The sequence below is a fragment of the Nicotiana tabacum genome, chromosome 1 (genome assembly GCF_000715075.1).
Source record: "Nicotiana tabacum cultivar K326 chromosome 1, ASM71507v2, whole genome shotgun sequence".
Lineage (NCBI taxonomy): Eukaryota > Viridiplantae > Streptophyta > Magnoliopsida > Solanales > Solanaceae > Nicotiana > Nicotiana tabacum.
Window position 1 is genome coordinate 92681489 of NC_134080.1, and position 23547 is coordinate 92705035.

Consider the following 23547-nt stretch of genomic DNA (forward strand, 5'->3'; position numbering starts at 1 on the left):
CTCAGAAATAACATTCATATGCCACAAAAGTTGCACCATAATCTTGCACGTAGTGTACTACTCTACTAATCAAGCTCATTCAGTCTAGGATCAAGTAGGACTTTATTTTGTTGTAATGTAGGTTGCGAGACAGGTAGGATATATTTGGATAAAGAGTGACTACACCTCCCTGAGCATTTTAATACATATACTTTAACATTCAAACCCCATACTTATGTCAAACCAAACTCCACCTTCACATCAATGTATATTACCCCATTCTTCTTTAAGCACACTTGCATCAAAAGCCACCACTTATCAAGGAACATTTTTTTCACAACAATACAACTATTTTTTTTTTAATTCAAGTGGCTTACTTTTTCAAAACAGTGCACATTTCTCCTTATTTAATTAGTTCCACTCAAAAGCCAAACCAACCACCCCACACTTTAACTTTTACAAAGTTCATAACAATTCAAGTGCTCACGAGAGGTGAAAAAGTTCAAATAGATGGTTAGTTCAAACAAAGGGGTAAGGCTTGTAATGTGGTCGCCAAAGAAACATGATTACAGGAACAAAGGGGTTAACTATGATACATAACAATTAGGCAGGTAAAATATACATATCTGGCTCAACAAAAAACACCCATATCACCTTCAAGACTGAACAAAACTACTATTTCGCTTTGCAAAGACACGGGGTAAGTTCTAGGCATCAAATGCAATGCACAGAATAACAGCAAACCTCACACGCACATGGCAGATGACTCACTCAGGATTGGTTTCATCGAGACACTATAGTCAAAGCAGTTAAGCAAAGTTAAAATCATACAATTTAAGGTACTTATACAAGAGTCAAAAACTGAGCCTAAACATCACAACCAAAGTACTTACTATTCTCAAGGCATAACAAAGTCAAGAGATATTGCTTCATTTCAAAACACAACACAATGGCTCCTATTCCTAAAAAAACTAACTACACCCGGTTCAAATAAAGCCCTTGAAAAAGAACCGCGTCACAAAGAAAAACCAATGGAGAATTGCTACACTACCTAACAAAAAAATTTATTTTATTTTTAGACTTAAATCCCTCAAGAAAATTGTCTAATAGATCCATCGTCCGGAAAAGTTCAATCTTTTCTATTTTAAAAAAAATTATTCAATTAAACTAACATAACTAAAATAGCATAGAAAGTCACCCAGACAATCTCCTCACCCCACACTTAAAATTGCACATTGTCCCCAATGCACACCATAAATAATAGAAGGGTAAAAGAGACTCCCTGGTAGGCCAAAGGCCGAAGCACTAACAACTCATGGGGTAATCAGACTTCTCCCAAGCTTGGTCCTTCGTCCGGGTACCTCACACTTAGTTCCAACCATTTGGTTTGCTATTGCATCCTTCCAATACCTTTTGCTTTCCATGCTCCTAGAAAATAAAAAATTGACACTACAAAAATAATACAATTAAAAAATAAATAAATAAATAAATAAATAAATAAAAGCAATAAAGCTGGGTTGCCTCCCAACAAGCGCTTGATTTAACGTCGCAGTACGACGCGAATCACTTTTTGCCTCCACCTGGAGCTTATGAATTAAACCCCCAATTTGGCATAAAGTTTTCGGCTATGCTCCAGGGGTGGAGGAACAAATCTAATTGGCCCAAGCAACCATTGTACTATTCTACACTTCTTGGCTTTTAGATGAGGTATGTAGTCCTGCCTTTCTAGCAAGAAAAATTCCAGAATGTAGGCACCTTATTCCTCATTCCTTGACTTCTCAATCGGCTCGGATGACTCTATTTCCATATCGTCATCCAATCACAATGTAGAAAACTATTTGGAGAGAGAACCAATGCGCTCACACATATGAACTTCAGGACTTTCAGCATCCCCAACATCAATGATACTAGAGTCAACAAAATTTGTATCCTCAATATCCTTGGCTGACTCTAGTCTCACTTCTTCAACATTGACATCCTCAAATTATAGTTGGCTAGGTTGTTGATATTCTACTCCGACCTCCCTAATTAACACCTCAAATTCATGCTCTTCTTGGATACTATCATCAATATTGGCTTGTTGAGCATTAAAAGCTCCAACCACTTGACTCAATTGAGCCTCCAACTTGCGAATAGTTGCCTCTTGCCTTTCTATCTGCAATTGTTTTTCATTATTTTGTTTCAGAAGACACTTTAACATAACCTTGATCTCCTTCAGGTCTGCATACCCAGGTTCTTTGTTCCTATTAACTTCACAAGAAAAGGTAGAACCATCATAGTAAAGGGTTGGGGGAAGATAAGAAATATAAGTACAACCATTAAAGTGACCATTTTTACCATCACACACATTCCACAAATAAGATTGAGTTGGTGCACATAACTCGCTCTCGGGAATATTTTGATAATTTTGATACTGGTGGTTTCCTTCACAATATGTATGAGGATCAATAGTAGAATTATCTACACCTAAATTCCCATAATTCCAAGATGTCATGTTTCTCAAATCAACAGTCATAAAAAATACAAAAAAAAATAAAACAAAATAAAAGTTCAAACTTGAACCCTAGCAATATATACAACTACAACTAAACCGTTAGTTCCCCGGCAACAGCGCCAAAATTTGATCACGCCCAACACTAGTCCTAAAAAGGATATGTGGTCGCTGCAAATATAATCCGGTCTAAAAGTACGGAGTCGAATCCCACAAAGAACTAAGGCTTAGCTATATCTGTTTAATATCACTAAAAAGATAAGTTTGAACAATTTTCCAAATTATAAAGATTGAGATTAATATTTCTAACTAATTAACTAGCAAATACTAGAAAATCGTAAAATTATCAACTAACGAGACAAAGAGTTGGAGACTAAATTAAGGAGGTCTAAAGTTATGATTTTCTCAATTATCGGAATCCTTCTAGCTATGTTCCCTACAATTTTGCCAATGTATTCTCTACTGATCGTGAGCACTTTAGATGCCGTAATTCTCTCTCGAACAACTACAATAATTTACTAGATATATTCTCTCGAACTACGCTAGTTGGCTTTATCTAATCGCTCATTATGACCACGTCAAGGCTTTGTTATTTCTAAACCTGCCTTTAAACCCACTGTATTGATTTCTCACATACGTTAGGAGTGACGTTGTTCAACAACTACCTAAATATGTACTCTCTCTCGAGCACTACACACTAAATAGGCACAGTCAATTGATGGTCATTCAATCAACAACAACAAACATGTAGTTGAACAAGTAGAAAAATCCAACGGCTCAATTATATAAAAACATAACAAGAATTTATCCTACAAAAGGTTCTATCAAAACCCTAGATAACACATTAGCTATTCATAATAGTATGTAAAACTACAATACTAAAAGTCATAACCACAATGAAAAAATAGGAAGAGGAAGGAAAAACTCGTAGAAGAATTCTCCGCCTTGCTCCTATTGTGTCTCTGCCTCCTTAGGTCGAATCTGTGTCAAAAATTGGTCTCCTCCCCTCAAAATACCCTTTTTCCATGCATATATACCAAGTAGGGTCGGGATCAAACTATTATACCTTCTCCTACGCAAAAAGGACAAGTTTCCCGGCCTGGATGCCCGCGGTCGCGGCCCGAGCGTGGTACGGGCGCGGTATTTGGCAAGTCTACTGCCTCAGCCCACCTCAGGTCCGAAGCCGCGATTTCGACCGCGTTTTTCACCCTATTATGTTTGGAATTTGGAAAAACGTAAAACATAATAGTTATAGACCATTGAGTTAGCTTTACAACCATATATTGTAGAGCTCAAATGGAGCTTTGAGCAAAAATTTATGTGCATTTTACTAGACAGTACGCAATATGCCTACTCGAGTCTTCGTTTTGTTGCTGTATCATCCGTTGATCCCCGAATACGATCCCGGCTTAATTCCTTGGGCTTTTACTCAGACTTCAAAGCTCCAAATCACTTGAATTCATTCCATAACATCTATATAGCTCGGAATCACTCCTACAAGGCATAAAACACACCGTTAGTGCAAAACACTAGCGATTAAAGCGCAAACTCAACTAAAGTGCAGTAAATTAGAGTGTAATAATCGACTAAAATACGTAATTATAGATTATCATCATGGATAAATATTTATTTCAAAAAATGTTGTTGAACTTTGTTTATAGCTTAAATAGTATTTGTGCACTTCCCCCCGAACAATGGGTCTCTCGAAAAAAATCAGAAATATCTTGATTTATAACTGCTAATTAAAAATTATCACATTTTTAAAAAGAATTGAAATTTAACTGTTTTTTATGTAAAAATAAAATCTAAACAGAAACCTTTTAGAAATTTTGGAAAAGTTCCAGCCTATTATCTTGGAGTTCGAATTTTTATATATGAGATTCTAGTATAATGTTCAAGAATTTCGTAATGTGCTAGAGTTCCAACATAATATGTTGGAGGTAGGGTGCACAAAGGAAACCGACAAACCGCACCAACCTGATAATCCGAGTCAAACCAAGAAAAAAAACCCGGCTATGGTTTGGTTTGATTTGGTTTGGTGTTGGAAAAATAACCCGGTCATAATTGGTTTGGTTTGGTTTGACTAAAGAAAGTCAAACCGAAACCAAACTAACCGGTATTACATATATAAATTTTTTAGATATATTTAATATATAAATATGCTTATTGTGATGTAATTTATAAATATTTCTTAAATTTTTTCATAATTTTATCTTTTAAGGTATTATTTCAAGGTTGAATTTAGAACTTTTGAATGTTCCAATAAGTTTTATAGTCATTAATATTAGTAACTTAAATAATGCTAACAAAATCCCAAACAAAAATTAAATTAATACTAATGCTAACAAAAGACATTCAATTCAATACTAAGAACGGCAATGTATTGAATATCTATTTTTTGTTTTGTAATAATTTAGATAAAAATGCATAATTTATTTTTATTTTTTCTTTAGAGTTTATTCATGTAATTAACACTCCCTTATTAGTCTACTTATTTTAGCATGACTTAGTACTTTTAGATTATTTTATTATTATTATGGCTTTCTAATCAATAATATTTATATCATATAATTTTATTGTCTTTATTGTTAAATATTTTAGGATAATGCCATAACACATCTCATATTTTGTATTATTTTCTTGGAAAATACCATATATAGTTGTATCTTACTAGGATTATAGAAATATTTTGAGCAGAAGTTATATGTTTTGTGCTATGAAGATTTTACAGAAAAAACCCCGAATAACTTGAAAACCCGAGAAAAAACCGAGTTTTATTGGTTTGGTTTTTTAGTATATTTAATAACCCTACACAATTACTTTGGTGTGGTAATTGCAAAATCCAAATCAACCCGACCTATGTACACCCCTAGCTGGAAGTTTATAAGCAGAAGCTCCATCATCCAGCTTATTATACTGGAACTTTCCGTATTTCAACTAAGAAATTTTAGTCCAGATTTTATGTCCACATAAAATAACAATTATTTTTCAATGACTTTGCAAATGCTAAATATTTTTTAATTATCAATCCAAAAACTGGCTAGCACATGCTATTTAGATGGGGTCCCTGGAGTGAAAATGGCGTGTAGTAGCCACTAAATAAGGGTGTATTTAATTTTTATCCACTATTTAAAATGCTTATCAAAAATAGCCACTACTAAGGGGGAAAAGACACAATTACCCTTTCTCTATTTCTTGTATAATCCCAAAATCGACGAAAACCCTTATTTCATTCGTTCAGAGTTCTGCGCTTCTTCATCTTCCTCGTATGCAAACTGCAATCTCAGTTAAACTTCTGCTCCTTCATCTTCTCCGTCATCTTCTGTCAATCGCGACTGGTAATATATTTTTTTTATGCATTTTCGTTTTTCTTTATTTGTAAGTTGGTTCAATGCCGTGTGAAGTATGTGTGAAATTTCAAAAATTAGCATTATATGTTGATTCAGTGTAGTATATTTTGTGTGATTCTGTTTTTGATAAATTTTTAGTGTGTGAAATTTGAAATGTGTTTGTGGTTGATTCAATATATTTGATTATGTAGGTATATTTCATAAAAATAGTCGTAGAAATTCATAAGCTTACTGATTATGAATTTTCAGTTAACTGTGTTCATTAAATGTAAAGAAGAAACGACATTAAATTTTGTAGTTGGAATTCAAAGTTAAGGACTGATTGTCCTTAACTTTTGCACATGAAACTTGAAGTTAAGGACAAAGTGTCCATAACTTTGGAAATTGAAAGTATATGTTAAGGACTGTATTTCCTTAACCTATGCACTTACAATTTAAAGTTAAGGACTGATTGTCCTTAACATTTGCACATGAAACTTGAAGTTAAGGACTAAGTGTCCTTAACTTTGGATGTTAAAAGTATAAGTTAAGGACTGTATTTCCTTAACCTTTGCATTTACAATTTAAAGTTAAGGACTTATTGTCCTTAACTTTTGCACATGAAACTTGAAGTTAAGGACTAAGTGTCCTTAACTTTGGAAGTTGAAAGTATAAGTTAAGGACTGTATTTCTTTAACGTTTGCACTTAAAATTTAAAGTTAAGGATTGTATTTGCTTAACTTTTAAACTTGAAATTTTAAGTTAAGTCCTAATCTTTGTTTGTTTTTCCTTCTTTTCTAGTGTTATAATGGAAGGCGATCATTTTTTTGATTTTGACGATTGGCGTAATTTTCTGGTATATTGGAAAGGAGATTTTCAATATAAGGAAACAATTAAAAGTTTTCTGTCGAATAGCCAATGGAAGAAATTGAGGGAAAGTATTTTTGGCAACTTCTTCAGATTACAAAGTGTGAAGTTCTCGGGTAAACTTATGCACTGTGTATTGCTTTCTGAAATTGTTAGTAATGAACCTGATTCGATGACCTTCAAGGTATTTGACCGCGATATTAAGTTTACTCGTGATGCATTCCATATTATTACTGCTTTGAAGTCTTATTCGTCGCTTGACATGAAAGGTTTAAATGAGAAAGAGAATAGGCTTTTAAGAGTCTATTTCCCTGGAAAGGACAAAATTGAGTTGGCTGATGTATAGTTTTATTTCTAGTCGCCCACATGGTACAACTTCATCATTTGCTGGCAGTGATGATGATGCTTTGAAGTTGGCAACACTCTATTTTGTTGAGTCGGTTTTGATGGGCAAGAGGAAAAATAGGAATGTGTCGGAGCAAATAATGAAAATAGTTGACGATGATGCACTTTGCGCTTCCTTCAACTGGGGCTCTCTTGCTTATGAGACGCTATTAAAATTATTGAAGAGTTGCTTGAAATCAAATGAGAATGATGTTCAGAAGGAGAAAGAGAAAGAAAAAGATATTGATAGCTACACTTTAGTTGGCTTTCCTTTTGCGTTTTGTGTCTGGATTATGGAAGTACTTCCTATTTTCCAAGAGAAACAATTTGTGAACTTCAAAGAAGTTGGTTATCCTCGAATGTTATGTTATTCTGAAATGAAGTCTCCACAATTTGATGCTCTTTGTAGAAAATATTTCCATAATAAAAAAGTAAGTTAATGTAATTACTATCTCTTTTTTTGTTTATTTGTTTTAGTTATGTATACTTATGTTTAGTTTTTCTTATATAATAGGTGTTTAAGTTGATTGAGGTGTCACCCTTTATTCCCGTGGAAGAAGAAGATACAGAGCCTCTTTGTGTGGAGGAGCCAGTTTCACAAGATCGAGGCTCAAGGTCTTCTTCCACACAATTTGACGAAGGCGTACTTAAGGAAATTGTTAGAGTATGTGTTTCTGCCTTTGAATAGTATTAGTTTTTTATTTGATTATTTCTTGCTTACGAACACCTTTTTTTTATATTATGTTTTTTGATTCAGAGATTATCAGAGAGTTTTAAGAAGGATTTGCAAGCAGAAGTTACCAGAGTTAATCAGAAAATTGTTGTATCAGAAAAAAAGATTGAGAACGAAATCAAGGTAATTTCAGTTAGTCCAACTTTAGGATTTTGTGTCCTTAAATTTTGAACTTGGAATTGAAAGATAAGGACTTCTTGTCCTTAACTTTTGAACTTTGAAATGAAACTTAAGGACATCATGTCCTTAAGTTTTGAACTTGGAATTCAAAGTTAAGGACTTCTTGTCCTTAACTTTTGAACTTGGAGTTCAAACTTAAGGATTGCATTTTCTTAAGTTTTGAACTTTAAGTTCAAACTTAAGGACTGCCTGTCCTTAAGTTTTAAACATGTCCTTCTCTTTGTAACTTAGTTGCTTTCTCAGGATTTAAAGAAAACTCTAGGATCAAAGCTTGATACTTTGATGAACATGTTTGGATCGTACGTGTTATTATTTGTTATATTATTTATATGTACTTAAGATTTATTGTTTAATTCACTGCATATCTTACATTTCTCTTAGGACTGATTGTGGTGCATTCCTGATCAAATTTGTCGAGTTGCTGATGATTGGAAAGGACGTGCAGCAATTCCAACCCGAAGACATAAAAGACTTTCGAAAAGAATCTGCAAATCTTTGGGCACATGGTGAATGGAAAAGAAATTCTGGTTATGATACTCCACCAGAAAATGTTAGTAATGATTATGAGAGTGAAAATGAAACATTCTGTCCAAAGGAGTTGTAAAGAAATTGTGGTGTTATTTTTGTATAAAATTGCTGTAAAGGTAACATCTGAATTATGCCAGTTTAGGATAGTTCTGAAATATTCTGTAAATTTGTGAAAAGGCACTTATATTTTTTTTTGTTGGCATAGCGTAATTTTTTGTAACAGCTATGCAAAATTACAATTTAAAAAGTTATGTCAAGGCATTTTGTTATTTATTTCGTTGTTTCTCTCAACTGTTGATTTGTCCATTGAGTTTGTTAGTATTTGTTCATGACTAAGTGTAAGTGAACTTCAAATTCAAAGTTAATGACCAAATGTCCTTAACTTTTGAACTTGAAATTCAAAGTTAAGGACCGACAGTCCTTAAGTTTTGAACACGGGACTATAACTTAAGGACCTCATGTCCTTAACTTTTGAACTAGTATTTCAAACTTAAGGACTCCTGTAGTTAATGACAAACAGTCCTCAAGTTTTTAACATGGGACTATAACTTAAGGACCTATGTCCTTAACGTTTGAACTTAAAATTCAAAGTTAAGGACAGACAGTCCTCAAGTTTTTAACATGGGACTATAACTTAAGGACCTCATGTCCTTAACGTTTGAACTTAAAATTTAAAGTTAAGGACAGACAGTCCTTAAGTTTTTAACTTGTATTTCAAACTTAAGGACTCCTGTAGTTAATGACAAACAGTCCTCAAGTTTTTAACATGGGACTATAACTTAAGGACCTCATATCCTTAACTTTTGAACTTGAAATTCAAAGTTAAGGATAGACAGTCCTTAAGTTTTTAACATGGGACTATAACTTAAGGACCTCATGTCCTTAACTTTTGAACTTGAAATTCAAAGTTAAGGACAGACAGTCATTACGTTTTTAATATGGGACTATAACTTAAGGACCTCATGTCCTTAACATTTGAACTTAAAATTCAAAGTTAAGGACAGACAGTCCTTAAGTTTTTAATATGAGACTATAACTTAAGGACCTCATGTCCTTAACTTTTGAACTTGAAATTCAAAGTTAAGGACAGACAGTCATTACGTTTTCAAAATTGCAAGTTGAACTTACTGACTCCTGTTAATAACTTTTAATTGTTGAACTCAAAAGAAATTAAAAGAACGTAACAAGATATAAATATTGAAAATCTAGGCATCCGCTCAGATTAGAATAATAATGAATACAATCTATAGCAAAAACTTAAAAGAGTCGATAAACATAAGTGTATATTTCTACTCTTCTCTATGCTTTCTTGAAAATGGATGGAGTGCCGGAGAATATATACAAGCTGTTCTATTATGACCAATTCTTCTGCAACGACCACATTTGAATGTTATTTTTGATGGCTCGGTAGCAGGAATATGCCTTTTCTTTTGCCTTCTACCTGGTGGCACTTTGAAATCTGGAGGTTTAACAATTTGTGACTTAACACTCTCTGGTACAATCCATGAATCAGTATGTCCTACAAGATGTATTTGTCTTTCATATGTTTTCAGCCAAGATTCCTTTAAGTACCAGTGCGAACAAAAGTCAGACTTCTTGATGTTTCTCTTCTCGATAGCTGCAATTGCATGTATGCATGGTAATTCATCAAGTTGAAATTGAAAACAATCACATGTTCTTTTGTTTAAGTCCACCAAGAAAGTTATTCCTTCTTCTTCAACTCTAGAACGCCATGAATCAACAGGGAAGACCTTCAATGTTGAAAAATTATAAGTGAGTACATTATGTTAAAAAATGTCAAAATCATAATATAAACATAAAACATAATACTTACGTTCAAAGTAAATGCTAAATCTATTCTGTTCTTCAATTCCTCCTCTACCCAACAAGAAACATCATAAAATGTTCCTTCTGCTTTATTTCTTCTTTCATAAAACCAATGTTGTAGCTTCACTTGAATGAAATCCATCATTCTTAGTATAGGCAGCTCCCTTGCTTCTAATAGCACTGAATTCATCGACTCAACTATGTTTGTTGTGAGCATGTCATATCTTCGTTGTGGACTACAAGAACGTGCCCATCTTTCCGGTGGTTCTTCCATCAAGTAGTCATAAGTTTTCTTATCTACATTTGCAATATCTGACATGTATATGTCAAATTCTTTACGCTTGTATACTCTTGCAGCACTTTGGAAAAGTTTTATGACCTTACTTTTCACCTTTCTTCGCTTTAGGTTCTGCTCCAAATGATAGATGCAAATCCCATGATGGCTTTCAGGATATACCTTTACAATGCCATTTGCAATAGCTTGATGCCTGTCTGATAAAAAAATCAAATTCTCACGGCTCCCAATTGCATTGCGAAGCTGACTAAAGTACCACTCATAGGAATTGTTGTTTTCAGATTCTGCTATTCCAAAGGCTAATGGGAAAATTTGGTTATTTGCATCTTTTGAAACTGAAATCATTAAAACACCACGATATTTTGACTTCAAAAAAGTCGCATCAATAGCAATCACTGGTCTACAATGATTCCAACCAGCTATCGATGATCCATATGCGTAAAACATATAAAGAAACCTGAAAATACAATATAAAACAAGGTTAAAATACCCGAAGTTTAGGACAGTCAGTCCTTAACTTACATTTACAAGTTATAAAGTTAAGGACATGTTGTCCTTAACTTTTATTTCAAAGTTCAAAACTTAAGGGCTGGAAGTCCTTAACTTTTAATTACAAGTTCAAAACTTAAGGATAGGCAGTCCTCAACTTCTGGTTATAACTCAAAAGTTAACAAGGCTAAAGACAGCATGTCCTAAATTGTTTACCTGTTGTTGTCGTCTATCTTTATGTTAGTATAAGTTCCCGGGTTTTTACTTGTCATCATATACAAGTATGAACACAATAATTCATAATTTTCTTCGGGACTTCCTCTTATTAAAGCGGAAGCATGTTGAATAGCACGCCACGCCTTGTGATATCCAATGTCTAGTCCATGCAATTTTTGCATCTCTGCCATGACAAAAGCTGGTGTAACTTTAAATCTTGGGTCCCGAAGATTATCGATAATGTAACCACTAATCAACTTTGAAGTAGCATGACTTTGATCTGCTTTCCTAGTGTTAACAGAGCAGTCATGCTTTTTCTCAAGCTTTACTATCTTGAATAATGTTGAGTCTTTAATTCTGAAAGCACGCACACACCAACGGCACCTATCATCATTGCATGTCAACGAATATCTTGTTGAGCTTGATCTAACAACTTTGAATTCAAAATGTCCTTTGATTGCTACATTAGAAAAAAAATTAATTATGCTCTTCTTCTTGTCAAATACTAATCCGACTTTTATTTGATCCAAAGAAGAATTTTCTCTTAATATCGTAGTTGGGGATTCTTTTTGTTTCAAATTTGATCTTCGTTTAGTTATTTGAGTGCAGATTTTGTCAGCAACTATTTCGATTACCGGTGCACTCTCTAAGACTTGAATACCCAAAGCTTGTTCGTTGTCAATCTCTATAATGCTTTGTCCTTCTACTTGAATAGAATCAAATGTTTGATGCACCTCTTCATTTAATGGTTGAGCTTCAACCATATTTACTTCAACTATCTGTTGGCATCGCTCTTGATTGTCATGTTGAGTTTTTGTGTTGGCATGTTCATTGCTTGTTGATGCAAAAATTCTTTCCGAAATATCAACTATGAAACGACAGCTCTTGAAGAGTGAATGAGTTTTTAGCAACTCTATACATGTGTGAAGATCTAAATCTTTGGATACAAGCATTCCTTTGCTTGTTCCAAGGTTGATATCAAATCATATCACTATTTCAAACTTTTCTCTATCCAATTCAATAAGCTCAAAAATCTGTTTAACGAAATCTTCAAACTGAATTGACTCAGGTGCTAGGAAAAGCTTTGTTTGATGATCAAGATATTTATAGTCTTCAGTCCATCTACCATTAAAAGCAACTATTATGCATATTGTTTCCATCCTACAAGTCAAGAGAATGGGAAACAAAGGACATACGTTATAAAACAATCCTTGCAGAATTAAGAAAAGGTGTACTGTAAGTGCAAGACCAAGATAAGGATTGTCTGTCCTTAACATTTAAACATGTAATTAAAGTTAAGGAGTGCCAGTTCTTAACATTTAAACATGTAATTAAAGTTAAGGACTGCCAGTCCTTAACATTTAAACATGTAATTAAAGTTAAGAATTGTCAGTCCTTTAACATTTAAACATGTAATTAAAGTTAAGAACTGTCAGTCCTTAACATTTAAACATGGAATTAAATGTTAAGGACTGCCAGTCCTTAAGTTTTAAACATGGAATTAAAAGTTAAGGACTGTCAGTCCTTAACTTTTGAACCAGAAATTAAAAGCTAAGGACTGCCAGTCATTAACATTTAAAGATGGAATTAAAAGTTAAGGACTGCCAGTCCTTAACTTTTGAACCAGAAATTAAAAGCTAAGGACTGTCTGTCCTTTAACATTTAAACATGGAATTAAAAGTTAAGGACTGTCAGTCCTTAACATTTAAACATGGAATTAAAACTTAAGGATTGCTAGTCCTTAACTTTTGAACCAGAAATTAAAAGCTAAGGACTGTCTGTCCTTTAACATTTAAACATGGAATTAAAATTAAAAGTTAAGGACTGCCAGTCCTTAAGTTTTAAACATGGAATTAAAAGTTAAGGACTACCAGTCCTTAACTTTTGAACCAGAAATTAAAAGCTAAGGACTGCCTGTCCTTTAACATTTAAACATGGAATTAAAAGTTAAGGACTGCTAGCCCTTAACATTTAAACATGTATTTAAGAGTTAAGGACTGTCAGTCCTTAACATTTGAACCAGAAATTAAAACATACAATTTGAAACTCAAGCTACAGGACTTTGTATACAGAAGAACAATAACAAAGTGAAGGACATTTTGTCCTTAAGTTTTTTTATTCAATTTGCAAAATGAGGCCAGTAGAATCAAAGTTAAGGACATAGTGTTCTTATTTTTTTTGAATTCAATTTCCAAAATGAAGACACTATGTCCGGAATACAGAATTATCATAGGAGGCGATGTCTATAAATTTATCAATCCAGAAATTCAAAAAAAAATCAAATTCTTATCTAATATATAATCAAATCAATACAGATCTAAAAAAGTATAACTATAGCGAAATAAAAATTGATAGAAACACATGAAATTACAACTTACTGTTTATCTATGTTGTTTTTTTGGATTAGATTGCTGAATTTTTGAAATCGGGAAGAGAAATGGTGGTTCGTCCTCAGTTGATCGCCGTTGCTGCTGTTGCTCGCTTCTTCTCTTTGTGTAATTGCTGCTTGTGTTGATAGCGTAGGTATAAGTTATACCAGAAGGATATTTTCGTCCAGTCAGGTATAAGTTTTTTAAAAGGAGTGACTAAAGTCTAAATACATTGAAAACAGTAACTTTAAAATAAAAGCCACAGCTTTTAGTGGCTATTTGTGCCGTTCGCCCGTCCCTGGAGAAAGACCCCAACAGAACAACTACTGGCCCATTTGCAAATTCACCAGACAGCCCATTTAGTAAAGAATTTTAATCTCCTAATTAATTTTGGAACAGATCTAGTAGGGTTTTAGCGTAACAGGGGTTTTCCAATAGAAGGGAAATATCCTGCTACCAAGACTCGAGTAGTCACTGAAATTCAGATAAGGTTCCAAAATATCCATAAACAATTCCAAATAGATGCATTTCCACTGAAATTCTCTCCATCTTTTTCTATGGCTGCAAAATTCTCCACTGCTCTAGACATCCATTGCAGTATACCTTACACCTCAGACACAAAGCTGCCTTATGGATTTTCATCAAGATTAGCCATCAAAAGATTCACTATTCTTTGCTATTCTACTTCCAAATCTCCAAAACCTCCACCAAATGTTGTAGATTCTCCAGGAAAAAACCCATCTCTTTCTGAACAGCTAAAGCCACTTTCCAACACCATTCTTGATGACCCACCAAACCAGGCAAGAATTCTTTCTAAGCCAAAGTCCACTTGGGTGAACCCCACCAGGCCTAAACCTTCTGTGCTATCTTTACAGCGTCAGAAGAGGTCTTCTTACTCTTACAATCCTCAAATTAGGGACCTTAAGAACTTTGCCAGGAGGCTGAGTGATTGCCACTTCTCTGATGATGGTTTCTTGGCTGTTCTTGAAGATATTCCACATCCACCCACTAGAGATAATGCTTTGTTAGTGCTTAATAGCTTGAGACCTTGGCAAAAGACTCTTCTTTTTTTCAATTGGATCAAGACCCAGAATTTGTTTCCCCTTGAAACCATCTTTTATAATGTTGCTATGAAATCTCTGAGGTTTGGGAGGCAGTTTCAGAAGATAGAGGAACTTGCTTATGAGATGATTGAAAGTGGGATTGATTTGGATAATATTACTTATTCTACTATTATCACTTGTGCCAAAAGGTGTAATCTGTTTGACAAGGCAGTGGAGTGGTTTGAAAGGATGTATAAGACTGGTTTGATGCCTGATGAAGTCACTTATTCTGCAGTTTTGGATGTGTATGCTCAGTTAGGGAAGGTTGAGGAGGTGATGAGCTTGTATGAGAGAGGTAGATCTAGTGGGTGGACTCCTGACCCTGTTGCTTTTGCTGTAGTGGCTAAAGTGTTTGGTGCTGCTGGGGATTATGATGGTATTAGGTTTGTGTTGCAAGAAATGAAGTCACTTGAGGTGCAGCCTAATCTGGTTGTGTATAATACATTGTTAGAAGCAATGGGAAAGGCTGGGAAGCCTGGTTTGGCTAGGAGTCTGTTTGAGGAAATGGTGGAATCAGGGCTTCGCCCCGATGCCAAGACATTAACAGCACTGATCAAGATTTATGGAAAGGCAAGGTGGGCTAGAGATGCTTTGGAACTTTGGGAAAGAATGAAGTCTAATGGATGGCCTATGGACTTCATTTTGTACAATACATTGTTAAGTATGTGTGCTGATCTTGGGTTGGAGGAAGAGGCCGAGACGCTGTTTGATGATATGAGGATGTCGGAGCACTGTAGACTTGATAGTTGGAGCTATACAGCAATGCTTAACATATATGGAAGTGTAGGAAATGCAGAGAAAGCTATGGCTTTGTTTGAGGAAATGTCTAAAGTAGGGGTTGAGCTTAACGTTATGGGATGCACTTGTTTGGTTCAGTGCTTTGGAAGAGCAAAAAGAATTGATGATTTGGTTAAGGTGTTCGAAGCTTCAGTAGAGAGAGGAGTCAAGCCAGATGACAGACTTTGTGGTTGCTTGCTCTCGGTTGTGTCCTATTGCAAGGGCAACGATGCAGATAAGGTCCTTGCTTGTCTGCAACATGCTAACCCAAGATTGGTAGCCTTTGTCAAGCTGCTGGAAGATGAGAGCACCAGCTTTGACATTGTGAAAGAAGAGTTCCGGTCCATACTGAGCGATACATCAGATGATGCCAGAAGGCCCTTCTGTAATTGTCTAATTGATATATGCAGAAACAGAAATCGCCCAGAGAGAGCTCATGAGCTTCTGTACTTGGGAACTGTATATGGACTATACCCAGGTTTACATACTAAGACACCAGAGGAGTGGCGATTGAATGTCCGAGCGCTATCAGTTGGTGCAGCTCAAACTGCATTCGAAGAATGGATGGGAACATTGGCTAGAATTGTGCAAAGTCAAGAACCCTTGCCAGAAGTGTTATCGGCTAACACTGGAGCAGGGACTCACAAGTTCTCACAGGGTCTGGCAAATGCCTTTGCTTCTCATGTGGAGAAGCTATCTGCTCCCTTCAAAGAGAGTGAAGAAAAGGCTGGTTTCTTCATTGCAACTCGCGAAGATGTAGTGTCATGGGTACAATCAAAGGCTGCTGCAACTGCATAGATCATATTTCACCTAGTTGAGATCAGTAATTAGGAATATGGGTTGTAGTAAACTTGATTGATGTATGTTAGGTAACTGAAATTACGTAGCCATTTGCATTCAGAAAGTATTGAACTTATATGCATAAAATATATCTGGTGTTCCTTTCCTGTTGCCCCATTTGTATGACAAAATTTTTCCAAATCAAATGATTCAAGACCTTCGTTCCTTATCTCCTCGTCTTCGAGGAAGGAAGGTCTTTTCCCGATCGGATCTTTGCATCCACATGTGCGAGCGGGACAAAGCAAGCTTTCCCGAATACGACAGATGCGGAAGTGGCTAAAGAGTCGGAGGAAGAAAGTTGAATTTTACACAAGGGTATGAACAACAATTCTCTCTTCTGTAAACTGCATTGGTGCTCCAAATACAGATTCTCGCCTAAAGCTCTGTGACTAAGCCACCAACCCGATTACAAGCACTTTGGCTCTAAAAAGTAGAGATGAGGAGGGACACAAAAAAGAAAAGAAAGAACGAAATTGAATGAATGAAAGTACCCTCTATGCAAAATCTATAAAGGAAATAAATGAAATGATCCTGTTTCTTTTTTTTTTTTAGGAGAGCAGTCCCAACTACAGAAGTTCTACTTTCAGTGAAGTAAACGCCCACTGAGCCTTCCCCAATATCTAGCACTATTTTTAGCTGTTTGTCAAGACTCAAGAGGATAAGCAGACCACTGTGCTTATGTTGACTACAAACGATCCGCAAAACACCCAAAAAATCCAGCTTCGTCGCCCAAGATCTCAACTCAAAAAGAACAAAATTGCAGCAGCACACTATACATGGATAACAATTCTGGCACAGATGCCAGCAGTAGTAAAAACTCAGAGGTATTTGCCTGACGACTTCCAAATTCTTGCTTCAAGAGATATCACCATAACAGTAACATCGTCATGGTACTTCCTGCGGTCTCCTTGAGGGATATCCAGCAATTCATGAAAATCCATTCCTGCAGACAAAAATTAAATCCACTTTGAGAACAGGTGCCTGGCTTGTCCTAAAAAGATTCATATAGACAGCCCAGCATATGATAACCATGATACCAAATTTGATTACACTTTTTTTTATTGGTCCATATTTGAGTAGATTTACCCAACCACTAAGATCTAGAGAAAAGTAGTAAGTATGAAGCTGCCAAGAATGTTATCATGACAGATGGATCCTAAGAATTTATTAGTCTTCATATTCCATAGCTTTTACGAAACTTAGATAAGCATGCCACTAATAGTATTCCAGAAACCCAAGAGTGCGCACAATTGATAAGTGAAAGATGAGCTTAGGCTTAAGAGTGAGGGCATATAACTAAGATCACAGCCACAGAAGACATGGTGGCAAAGTGTCACCACCAATCTTAAGCATGAAATTAATAGAGGCAGGGCATAAACTAAGATAAAAGCCCCAGTACGCCCGTGAAATAGCTGCTACATACTTACAACACAACATATTTTAACATGCATTCCTTTTTAACACAACAAATGCAGAGGTGAAGAGATTTCTAAGCTGTTACATAGCAAACACAATCACAAAAGGCGATATAGTTCTCAAGCTTCAAATTTTTGAATACGGCCAGACCCATTGCAGCCAAAGGAAAGGAAGGATTTGACCATTACTGTAGTAATAACACATTCAAGCATATAACTGTCAAAATGGGCTTGGTCCATGAGGCCAGCCCACTATTTGGGTAAGGCTGGGTTGGGATTGTTTTACTCCATTTAAAGCTGAGGCTTATAAGCCCGGCCCAAGTCAGCTCGCTTGCCCTTGAGGCTTGACCGAGGCTGGCCTGTTGGCCAAAAATTAATTAAATTCATATTTAAAAAAAGTAAAAACTAAAAAAATATTAACTATAATCCACATTTTCCAACCTTAGAATTCTCATTTATCCTTTCATATCAACTAGAATTTATATGTTTGATATGCATGTAGTATGACAAGATTAGTTTCTCTTTTGCTTAATTAACAACGAACTAGGAAAGTTTTAAGTGGCCAATAATAAAGTTTTAAGACTCCTTACAAGAAACAGACCTCACACTGATATAGAAGAATTGTAGTAGAGGATGCGTGGAACTGGGAATGCCCAGTTTCAGTTTTGACATTGTACATATTTGCTATTGGTAAATAAAATCATTTAATTACTAAAAAAAATAAATTTTTCAAAAGAAAATATTACTTTAAGGGGCCAATGATCAGTTTGGTTACTTTAATATATTATTAATTATTAAATTGCTCTTCAGTATAGAAAAAGGTCAAGTTTTAATACCGAAAAACACTAGCAAATTTCATGAATTTTAAATTTTTCATGGATTATAATGATGAAATCAACAAATAATGTTAAACCTCAATTTAAAAACCTTAACATATAAACTTATCGAAGCAATTCCTGAATCTAAGGAAAGTGAAAGAAAAACATTAAAAAATATTCATGTAACGTTAAAAAAAGAAGAGCTAGAGATATAAACAATTTACTTTTCAATTACGAGATTCCTTATCAAATATCAAGATTCTTGTACATTCTAAATAAACAGAAGTCGTTCATATGATTAAGAGATTATGTCACGAAAAAATATCAAAAGATTTGAAGAAATATTTTTTTTCCTAAAAATGTTGAGGCCCGGCCCGCCCTAGCCCGCAACCCTCTTAGGGTTGGGCTGGCCATTTTAAGGCCTATATAAATGGAGGGCTAGCAGGCTAGCCTACCAAATTTAAAAGCCCACGAGACTTGGGCTGGGCTAGCCCATTTTGACAGCTCTATTCAAGCATTTGGGTAATGGGTTGCTTGATGCCTTGTAATCACACTCAGTTTTTCCAAAAAGAAATTAGTTAGGTTTTTTTGGTAGTAAAAACAGGTGAAACAAACACTTCCTGAAAACTCAAACGACGCTTGCTAGCTCAGCTTTTTGGAAACTTCTGACAGATGCCACCAAAAAACAGCACACAACTGCATAAGTTGCAGCATGCAAGTGCAATGGAAAAAGACATAATTTTATGTTACTGCCTACGTTATCCGAATTGTAGAATTTAGTTGTCCCCACCTAATAAAGTGAAACATCTAACAGATAACAGCAAGATGTGTAAGACTACCAAAAGATCTGATAGATTTTGCAGATAAAATTTTCATGCAAGAATTCAAGCTACTCAGCAATAAATAAACATCACAACCTCTATTGCATAGCGAGGCATAAAATTACCAAAAAATGGAAGGTCACATTTTATCCTTAACTCCACACTGGGAGTATGGACAGGAATATTACCAGCTTTCTTGGCTGCACGGAACAAAAGCTCCGCAATCAGGTGTTGAGCAGGATCCCCATCTGGAAATTTCTCCATGAAATTCTCAACAAGAGAGACCACCTCCTCATTGCTCAAGTATTGGTATAGGCCATCAGAGGAGAGAACCAAAAACTGATCACCTGGACAGAATCTATGGTGACGCAACGAAGGTGTACAAGATATGTAAGGAGCATGGCCAATGTACACATTCCGAAACATTTCTAGCAATGCATCGTTAAATTTAGGCTGTACGAACATATAATCGAAAATATTATGGTGATTAGCAACAAAAATACAACAACAATAACAACAACAACCCAGTAAAAATCCTACTAGTGGGGTCTGGGGACCTTACCCCTACCCCGAAGGAGTACCGAAAGTCCCTCGGCTCAAGAAAACAGAAAGACAAAAGGAGACAATACTAGTATCACCATGGAAATCATAGGAAAAATAGGAACATGAAATCCAGAAGAAAAATGCAAAGCAAAAGCGATAGCTAGTAAAATAGGTCCTGCACTGAAAACCGAAATAGTAAGATACAACATTGCCACTAGCTATCTTAGACAAAAACCCTACCAGACTAGTCTCACAAAGGTACGAAGTAAGGCAAGACTCGACTACCTCCTAACCCACAACCCTAATACTCGACCTCCACAAAAACATCACGTAGCTCATAGTTATTCATCCAAAAAACCGGAAGCAAATATGATTCAAGTCTCCGCATGAAAAATGCAAAGATATTGTTTACCGTGAAAATGGTAACAACAATTAAATTTGTTAATGAGATTCTAAAAATACGTGATCTATTCCCGAGCTAGTTGTTAGAGCAGTTGATGCTAAGAACGTGTAGTATAATGATGAAATGCGAGCTAAAACGAGACAGTAATCAAACCGAAGGGGCCTATTGCCCGGATGCAAAGCCGGTCGATAAGGACCTCGGGGTCGGGATTCGAATCGAGCTCGAGCTATCGGGGGCAATCGGGAATAGGATAACAATTAAGGATACGATCAAGCGAGGCTCTTTATGGCCAGTGTTGCGCAATATAGCATGAAACAAGTAAGAAGACAATAGATATTAAAGCGGCCTCGGGCCAGTGAGAACAAGCAAAATAGGAGAAAAGAGAGGGAGAGAGATATTATTGCATTTGTGGAGAAAATTGAGCAACATCAGCCCTTTACAAAGTGGTATGGGTTCCCCTTATATAGGCGAGGAAACACGGTATGGTACAAATATGTAGAGATTAGACACAAAGTAGGTAGATGGGATGGTTTGACGTGATGGCTCAGCATAGGCTCTGGATAGGCCGGACCTGTCTGGAGTAGCCATGTGCCTTGGGGGCTTCCCCCTCTGTCCTGACTTCAGTCTTCGTTTCCTCCGAGTCTGGCTCCGACAAGCCCCGAGGTCGGAAACTTGGTCGCGTCCTCCCGCCCTCGGGGCCCGAGGCATGCTTCCGAAATGTCCCGACAGCGAGAAATCAAGTCTTCTGATTTTGCCGCATACAGATATTCTCCGCGTTTCCCATAATAAAGAGATGGGAAATGATTCTGACACTTGACTCATTGAGCTTCTTTCGGCGACGACGTACCGATGATGTGACTCCTGGCCTGAGCTTAGCGGTGATTGGACATCCACGGGCTCGTAGTTTTCAACTTCATTCATTGCATTCCTGATTCTCGTTTTTCAAGGTGAAGGTACCACCGTCGACTTGATTTTCCATGGATGCATTAACTGCGTCCGTTGGTCAGCCTTCCAAAGCCTAGATGACCATATCGTAATCTCATATAAACGGGGGTGCCTTGGCTTTGCTTTTCCTATCCCAGTGCTCCCGTTGTCTCGCTTACCTTTCCCTTCTTATCATCTTCTTTCACCCCTGAACATCATGCTAGGGACTCTTGACCTTAAGGCTATTTGGAGGAGTTTCCTTAGACTGTGTTGTGACCTTCTGCTGGGGCTTCCCTTCGTCGAACATAAACGTGCCATTCTATTGTTGTTGCGATCGTCGGTATGCTGGGCCGAGGTGATGATGGACGGGGAGTCGGTTTCTCCATTATGTAGATAGCTGTTCGGATTATGCACCGCTGCTCACTCTCCTACCCGGCCTAGTGTGGTACTTCATCCCTAGGGATTTTTCTTTCCTAAGGGATAAAGTGGCACTACTGGCCGCTGAGGCTAGGGCTCGCTGAATTTTCAACCTTTGGCTTCAGCGGGCCATGTCTCTTTTCTCTGCCTTCTCTGCGTCCCCTCCTTTTACTCTTCTTCATCTTCTCCGGCGGGGATCCCTCGGGAAATTGAGCCGGGAACCTATGGGAGGTGGAGATCGAATGAGTCACCCTCAAGGATACGTGCTCGAGGGTGAGGCGCCCGAGGATGATGATACCAGAGATGGACTCTCGAGGGCGGATCGGGCGCCGGGTTTCATCACATATACATCCTTCCGTTCCTCCGCTTTGGGCGTAGACTCTTATAGGCTTTTGCAAGTTGTATGTAATGCCCCCTCGAGGGCTGCTTGTACACAAACTTTTATAAATAAGAATATACCCTGTTGATTTTCGCTTTCGAACTTTGCTTTGTTTCTATATGCTCTCATTCCCTTCGGGGCCTTTTGAATGCTTTCTTTTGTTTGCTGGCTGATAATATCGGGCTTGGGCATGGGAGTCCATCCCAGTCTTCTGCTGATCGGCATAGCTCTCATCCGAACCTATCGTCGTACTTCGGACCAATCTTGGATTGATCTGATAGGTCCGGGCTATCGAGGCCCTCCAAGTTGTATGGAGATCATGCATCAAATTCTGTGGCATGCGGGAATGTTACCCTGGATGAAGGTCATCTTCAGGTACCCGGGCCCCCCTATTGATCTTGATGTAGATAGCCCCTTTATAATGTATAGGAAGTCGGAGTTTGCCTGTATTCGGGCGCTTTCGCGATCGGAGCTTCCTGTGTTTATTCCTCTTTTCAGAAAGAGGGGATCACGAGACCAGGTACTTGCCTTGCGTCAAGTGTTGGCATTTAAAGCTTCCCGAAGTCCGACTTCTTTGGGCCGGGGGTTCTTGACGTATAGTACTATCTCGAGCTCGGAGATAATACGAACGGCTCCTCGAGTCTTGACTCCTCGTTGAAGGATGCTTTCTGTATCGGGTATTGCCCCATCGATCTGTATCGAGGCTGTTGGCTTCCCAGGGCCTGCCTCGGGCAGGCAAATCATCGCTGCTTCTCACATATATGTGGGGCGGCTTCGGCTTTTTCACAAGACTTCACTAATTTTAGATAGCCGCCTTTCTGCTTTGGCACGGGGTACTTCATCTCTTTAGGTGCAAAACATGTTGGTGCGCTTGCTTGCTTTGACATGTTAGCTTCACCATAGTCATGGAAACCACTTCGGGGCCGATCCGGTAGGGGACGGGGGGTGCTGCTCCTGGTGTTCAGAACTGAGGGAGTTCGCTCTGGAGACGGCATCCTTGATAAGAGAGGAACACCTGGAGATGGCGAGGAGATACTGCGGGTGGAGCAAGGGGATAACACTGCAGGTGCTTTCCCCAGATGAGGGCATTGTGGACTCCACCGATGGATTCTTGAGCGTATACCTATACCCTTTCGCATTTGGCCCCCCTGATAGGGTTGTGCTTGATTTTTGCTTGAAGTATCGGGTTACCCTGGCATAGATTCATCCGTCGTTTTGGCTAACGGCATTGATAATGAGGTTCTTCGCGGGGAAGGCTGGGCTTGAATTCACGCTTGATCACCTTGTCAGGCTATATCGACCCTTCCATCTTCGAGGCCTACTAACTCTGAGGTGTCTTTTGTCCATGCCCTTTGTTATTGATGACGAGGAAAACAGGTATCTAAAGTGGGCCAGTTGGTTTATCCGGGTCCGGACGACC

At 37.2% G+C, this 23547-nt stretch overlaps 3 protein-coding genes across 3 annotated transcripts; 1 reads left to right on the plus strand and 2 right to left on the minus strand.

Moving 5' to 3' along the window:
• Window positions 1–9780: 9780 nt before the first annotated feature.
• On the minus strand, window positions 9781–12271 carry LOC142163081 (uncharacterized). Its single transcript, XM_075220335.1, has 4 exons — window positions 11319–12271; window positions 10326–11070; window positions 10221–10242; window positions 9781–10109 (listed from the first exon to the last, which is right to left on the minus strand). The coding sequence occupies exons 1-4, from the start codon at window positions 12269–12271 to the stop codon at window positions 9781–9783; spliced, it is 2049 nt and encodes a 682-aa protein (XP_075076436.1).
• A 1813-nt stretch (window positions 12272–14084) lies between these two features.
• LOC107763956 (pentatricopeptide repeat-containing protein At5g46580, chloroplastic-like) lies at window positions 14085–16494 on the plus strand. Its single transcript, XM_016582467.2, has one exon. It carries the CDS (start codon window positions 14245–14247, stop codon window positions 16363–16365), a length of 2121 nt encoding a protein of 706 aa, XP_016437953.2. The 5' UTR covers window positions 14085–14244; the 3' UTR covers window positions 16366–16494.
• A 731-nt stretch (window positions 16495–17225) lies between these two features.
• On the minus strand, window positions 17226–19887 carry LOC142163086 (putative protein phosphatase 2C 26). Its single transcript, XM_075220339.1, has 2 exons — window positions 19587–19887; window positions 17226–17350 (listed from the first exon to the last, which is right to left on the minus strand). The coding sequence occupies exons 1-2, from the start codon at window positions 19885–19887 to the stop codon at window positions 17226–17228; spliced, it is 426 nt and encodes a 141-aa protein (XP_075076440.1).
• Between the last annotated feature and the right edge of the window lie 3660 nt (window positions 19888–23547).